This window comes from Mangifera indica, chromosome 9 (genome assembly GCF_011075055.1).
Source record: "Mangifera indica cultivar Alphonso chromosome 9, CATAS_Mindica_2.1, whole genome shotgun sequence".
NCBI lineage: Eukaryota > Viridiplantae > Streptophyta > Magnoliopsida > Sapindales > Anacardiaceae > Mangifera > Mangifera indica.
Window position 1 is genome coordinate 380,152 of NC_058145.1, and position 6,207 is coordinate 386,358.

At 31.6% G+C, this 6,207-nt stretch overlaps 1 protein-coding gene across 1 annotated transcript; it reads right to left on the reverse strand.

Annotated features, from left to right (window-relative positions):
* Positions 1-3,627: 3,627 nt before the first annotated feature.
* Positions 3,628-6,207, reverse strand: LOC123225088 (ubiquitin-NEDD8-like protein RUB2). Its single transcript, XM_044648947.1, has 3 exons — positions 5,881-6,207; positions 4,676-4,935; positions 3,628-4,027 (listed from the first exon to the last, which is right to left on the reverse strand). Exons 1-3 carry the CDS (start codon positions 5,971-5,973, stop codon positions 3,913-3,915), a joined length of 468 nt encoding a protein of 155 aa, XP_044504882.1. The 5' UTR covers positions 5,974-6,207; the 3' UTR covers positions 3,628-3,912.

Here is a 6,207-nt window from a genome sequence, read left to right on the forward strand (position 1 = left end):
TATAATATTTCAGAAAGAGTAATATTATATGTATAAACGATATATTTTACAAATAAATTAATATATTATTATATGAGTGAGTAATTTGAATATTTATTTTATCTCTAATTAAAAATTATTAAATTACATAATTTCATAACAGTTTGTTTGTATCCGATAATATCCAACTGTTTGTACAAAAAATATTATTACTTCAAAAAACAATAAACCATGTGCATAAATTTGTGCACAAATAATAACATATTACTATATGATTTTGAATTAATAATAAAAAAATATTCAACAACGTAATCACATATTATCATTTATGCTCATTATTTATGCATAGCTCTACTCTTCAAAAAATAAATAATAAGAATGGTTTCATTATTTTTTTTTTTCTACCAGAAATAAAACCATCTAGCAAAACTATGTCATATCTACCTATACTTGTGAGTTTTTTGTTGAATGGTGTTATAGATAAGATGCACCGTTTTAATACTTGGACCAGACCGATTCATCACAGAATAAAATGATCTTGTACCAAACCTCAAGGTGATGATGGCGTTATCTCTCTTAAGTTAAAAAAACTAACATTAACATCCTAAAACTAGGTTTTATTAGTTCAATATAATAGTGCATAAACCAACTAAGATGTGAAACTAAACTAAGTTAATGAGATCAAACTACCCAATACGGATTGAATAATTGGTTAAAATGTGGAATCTCAATGACAATATATTATTAGATATCTTGATTAGTCTCTCTGAAATTCACAAGTTTGGTAGTCAAGCTCTGCCAAATACATTTATCATCAATAAAATAATAATAATAAGATAAGTTGGTCTTATGATTTAGGTTACCAGCTCAAGTAAGTTGGGTTTTGTATGAAAAATAATACACTTGTTGATGAATAAGACAAGAATAGGATTATGCCAAGCCCTGCCCCCCATGCAATCTAACAAGGCTAACCCCATTTGATGAATAAGACAAAAAAAAAAACAAAAGAATAGGATTATAAATCAAATTAATATGCCTTAAAGTTCTATGTTAGGGAAACTAACATAATAAAGCTTTTACCATTTTCCACCTAATTATCTTAATTTCTTTTGGGTTAGTAGTGAGTCTCTTTCCACGAATGACTTTGTTTCTCTCTACCAAACTAAGCAAGTCCAGACACACATTAAGATTTCTATTAAGACAGAGTGCATGAGCTCAAGATAACATATGCATGACGAGTGGATTATGTCATGTGTACAGCTTTCTTGCACTGTTTGGAGTGCCCAGTTTGGTCACGTTAAAAGAACATTTTTCCAAAGTTTATTGGAGGTCAAGGGGATAGAGCCTCCTTAACCGGGTTTTAGGATTTGTTCGTAATTACATTATCCTAATTTTTTTATGTAATTATTTAGTCGTATCTTTTGTATTTTATAACCCTAGAATTCATATAAAATATCTTTAGTGTTGTCGTAAAGTAGACATTATTAGTCGAACTATGTAAATTTGTTTTATTATATGTGATTGACTTTAATATCTAAATTCGTTTCAATCAATTCGTTTCAATCAATTCGTTTCTTAACATTAGAATTTGGGTTGACTTAAAAGATTGATTATTTAAAAGATTTTCCTACCCCCAAATACTTGTTTGTTTTATCTATTTTTATAAAAAATTCAATTCAACACTATCTCACCCCGTTAACATCTCTATTTTTCGCTTTATTTGTATATTTGACCAATAAAATTTTACCATTTTTTAAAACTATTTATATTAAAAATTTGTGGGTGCAAGCGTTTGTGTGGAGTAAGTAGATGTAAAGCAGAAAATGAGGACAAAATCCAAGCCTGCTAAAGGCTTTCACTGTCCAAACTCAATGGAGAAATGACTTCAATGTGACATGCCTTAGCGTCTTGTTTGTTGGTAAGGATTGGACGTTTGATTAACAAATTGCTTGACTTAATTGAGCAATAATAATCTTCATTGGTCCTCCATTAGCCCGATGTTTACTCCCAAATCGAATCTTAGACAATTTAACTTCTTTCATATTTTCTCAAGCTGCCAACTACTTTCCGATATCGTCATCATCAATTCAACAGCATGATGCATGGCTACCTCCCCAGCTTCACTGTTTTCAGCTTTTGTTTTTGTTGGATGAGAATGGCGGCACCTTGATTCATTGTTATAGCTATTTTTGGTTATACTTTGTTCGCACTGCCCTAGTTAGAGTAGAGGTAGGTTCGATCTAAGTCAAATTAAATTTATAACTAACACAACTTATATTAGAATCAAAATGCTTAGTTTGAACTCAAATTTAAGTTCATTCAAATTGGTATACAATATCATTATAAGACCGTCGACAAGATAAATAATATCATCGGTGAGGTGAACAGTATTATCAATGAGATGAACAATGGAGCAGGGGTAGATTCGATTCAATCTAACCTAAACTCAGCTTACAGTCGGTTCAAACTTAAAATGCTTAATTTGAGTTTGAATTTAAATTTATTTAAACTAATAAACAATATTAACAGAAGATTATTAGTAAGATAAATAATATCATTGAAGAAATAAATAATATTATTGATAGGATAAATAATAACGTCAGATGGAGAAATAAGCTGATATTGAATTAAGTTGAAGCTTTAGCCAAAATCAACTCGACCAAGCCAAGTTGTGGATTTATTTTAAGCTAATTTAGACCAAATTCACTCCTAATTTAGCGTGTTGTGTTTATTGTCGGTGGATTTGGTGCAGCCTAGGCTATTACATCCACAAAGGTTCAATTTGACCCAAAATATAAATAAATTTTCATAAGTATGTGATTTGTTTTAATCTATTATTGCTAAAAAAAGAAATATTAACACCGAGATAGAATACTTAAAAAATTATTGGATATAAATTATTATTATTATATTTGATAAAAATTAATATATACAAATAATTATTATATTTGATTGAATGTAATAAAAGAATACTAATAGATTATTTTATTTAAATATCATAAAATATTAGATATAATTATTCTAAAATAATATTTATATTACTTGCTATATTAATTGAAAATGAGAATATTTATATTTCATAAAAAAAATAAATAAATAAAATTATAACAAAATTACAATTGATAATACCAAAAGTAAAGGTGATGATAATTAAATTATCACTATTGATAAACCAAATAAATAATATTAATAATAAAGTATAGACTTGCAAAGTAATACTCTTTCATAACTTGAATCAAATGTTGTTTTAAACATTATCGAGTCTCCCTATCTTAAAAGCTAACGTAAAATGTGAGATTTTTGTGGTGTTACCGTTAAATCTTTTTTAAAATTGTTTATGTTTAAATCTTTTTCAATGTTGTTTTATTCCGACAGATTCCAATATGCGTACAAGAACAATAGTGTCATTGATTACAGTTATTCATTTGAGCAAGTTCAACTTTCTCTAGACCGTGAACTAGTGTATTGAAATCTTTACATGCCAACTCAATGACTCCCCTCGGAAATCCACCCGTTAACTTGACAACCTCCCTCTCAGTAAGGTCAAAACCAGGCCAACCAGAGGGTAAGTGCATGGAAACTCCCTCCAATCTGGACCGGATATAACTTGACTTTAAACATTATTTTAATTAAATTAAACTCAAATACTCAAATCAACTCGATAAGTTTATAAAAACGTATCCAATCTTCAGCTTGAAGTGCAACATCTATAAAGGCATGTAAATTTAACCAAAAAGCACATTGAACAGACACTAAAAATTATAAAAAAGGTTGAGAATATTATGAGAAAGAAAGACAATTATATGTCTCTAAAGAAAAAGTGGTCAGTATTTATGTTTACTGTGATGTCAAATTATGCCACACCACATCCAAACCCATTTCAGGCTCATCAAGTACCAGCACCACATAAAAACCTGAACATAGTGACAATGCCTAAAGACTGCTACCACCTCTCAGTGCAAGAACAAGATGAAGCACAGAGCCACCTTCGATATTGTAGTCACGAGCTGTCTTGTCATCAGCAAGCTGCTTCCCAGCATAAATAAGCCTGCAACCAGAGGCAACGCACATGAGATTACATGTTTAAACCATGAGAGTAATTTGATTTTATAAAATCCATTTGTATGCCTTTTTCATTAATATCTTGTATGATAGGTATTTCAAGTCAAATCAATTGAAGGAGGACATGGAACTTGATCTCAATTCCACTAAAATAGAAAAACCACAAAATCAAAGTGCTTTTTTGGTGGGTATAGCATCAAGGTATCGATAAAAAGAGAATGAAAATTAGTTGGTGTATTGCAGCACTACAGGAATCCCACTGAATTTCTTTTATAATGTAAGGACTCCAAAACACTATGAAGAATAGGCTTAAACCTCATAAAAAGATTATTGGCAATAGGAATCTGAGTGATAATAAAAAAACATCCGACAAGTGGCATTTGCACACAAACACACACTACATGAACAATAATCATCTAAGGCCTATTAAACTTTTATTCTCAAGCTTACATTTTACTACCTCATCAAAACTATTAGACATGACAACAAAGAAAATGTGTGCTCAGAAAATATGGAACGGATTGAGAGTGAAAAGTCAAAGCCTGTTAAAAATGCTATACAAAAGTAGTTAATCCGGCTGAGGTGAAACAGACTTATTACTAAAGCTTGGAAGAAAAAGAGATAAAATGAATACCTTTGCTGCACAGGAGGAATTCCTTCTTTTTCCTCAACCCTTTCCTTGATCCGCTCAATAGTATCAGTTGGCTCAATATCAATTTCAATTTCTTTTCCTGTGAGAGTCTTCACCTTGATCATAGTGCCTCCCCTAAGCCTCAGGACCAAGTGAAGTGTTGACTCCTTCTGGATGTTGTAATCAGCAAGAGTCCGGCCATCTTCCAATTGTTTACCGGCAAAAATCAATCTCTGCTGGTCAGGAGGTATGCCTTCCTTATCCTGGAAAAGACACGGCCATCCTTGGTTAAACAACAATATAGCAACTCATAGCAGATGAACAACTGACAGATAGCACTTTTATTCTGTTCCTATCACAGTTCAGGTTCATTATCACACCATCAGATAATATTGTGTTCTAATACAGTCATAAGCTGCATAAAAGAATGAGTTTTGTCCAGGGCTTGAGAGTCGAGTCTATCCAGATGCATGCTAAAGAAGTGTTACTCTGCAATTCTCCTTCACCATAACTTCCAAATCACTATCATTCCTAGTGTCAGCAGAATCCTCAGAAAAAGGAGCATGTCTGGCGTGATTGCATAAACTTCGACCTATGCTCGAGCCCAACCACAGTAAATAAAAACAGGAAAACACTAATATATACTTATCAAGGTTTTTAGAACCACTTTAAACAACCAAAAATGTTTCTAAATCTAGTTTATGAGCGCTTTCCAGGTAAGTATTTCAAAGGTTCAGTTTCTATAAAGCCTTTCCAATACATTTCCAATAAGGCTTCTGCTTTATAGAAACACTCCAAAGACTCTATTATACTTCTTACTCAAATTACAAAGCCGCCTTCTCAGATTGCATAAATCAATTAACAGAAAATTTTCAAATAGATTCATTCAAATAACAGAGATTTGAAAAACTAATTTGTTCCACCATAAACAAAAAGGCATCCCATCAACCGAAAATTCACTTAAAAAACGCAATGAAAATATTAAATCATAAAACCTCCTCAACTCAACACAAAGAAAATAAAAATAAAACCCTAATTCCCAAACTAAAATTCAATTACAAACCCTAACCATCTGACCCAAAATCCCAAATAACCAAAACCCCAGACGAAAAAGCCAACAACTTTAACATAAAAGACCAATCTTCACACGAAAAAAAAAATGAAAAACACCCAGATGAAAAAAAAAAAAACAAAGAAGAAATGATTACCTGAATCTTGGCCTTGACATTATCGATGGTGTCGCTACTCTCAACCTCGAGAGTGATGGTCTTCCCTGTCAAAGTCTTTACAAAGATCTGCATGTTGGACTATCTTGTGAGGAGATAGAGAGAGCAGATAAGGGAACCTTCAAGAACAGAAATTTATTGAAAAGAGCTGATATTAAACAGATTTCAGTAGCCTGGTGTGATTGAAGAAAGGATAATTATAAGAAGAAGATGGAATTGTTCGAATCTATGGGTCCCCAATTATACCCTTTGGACGGTTTGGTATGTGTTCCAGCATGAACAGTACCCTATGAACACAACCGCCCCACT

Excerpts from the sequence above, each read along its gene's own strand:
- LOC123225088 (XM_044648947.1), bottom strand. The coding sequence starts at position 5,973 with ATGCAGATCTTTGTAAAGACTTTGACAGGGAAGACCATCACTCTCGAG. Across the intron at positions 4,936-5,880 it reads ATGTCAAGGCCAAGATTCAG|GATAAGGAAGGCATACCTCC; the intron begins GTAATCATTTCT and ends TGTCTTTTCCAG. Across the intron at positions 4,028-4,675 it reads ATTCCTCCTGTGCAGCAAAG|GCTTATTTATGCTGGGAAGC; the intron begins GTATTCATTTTA and ends CTCTGGTTGCAG.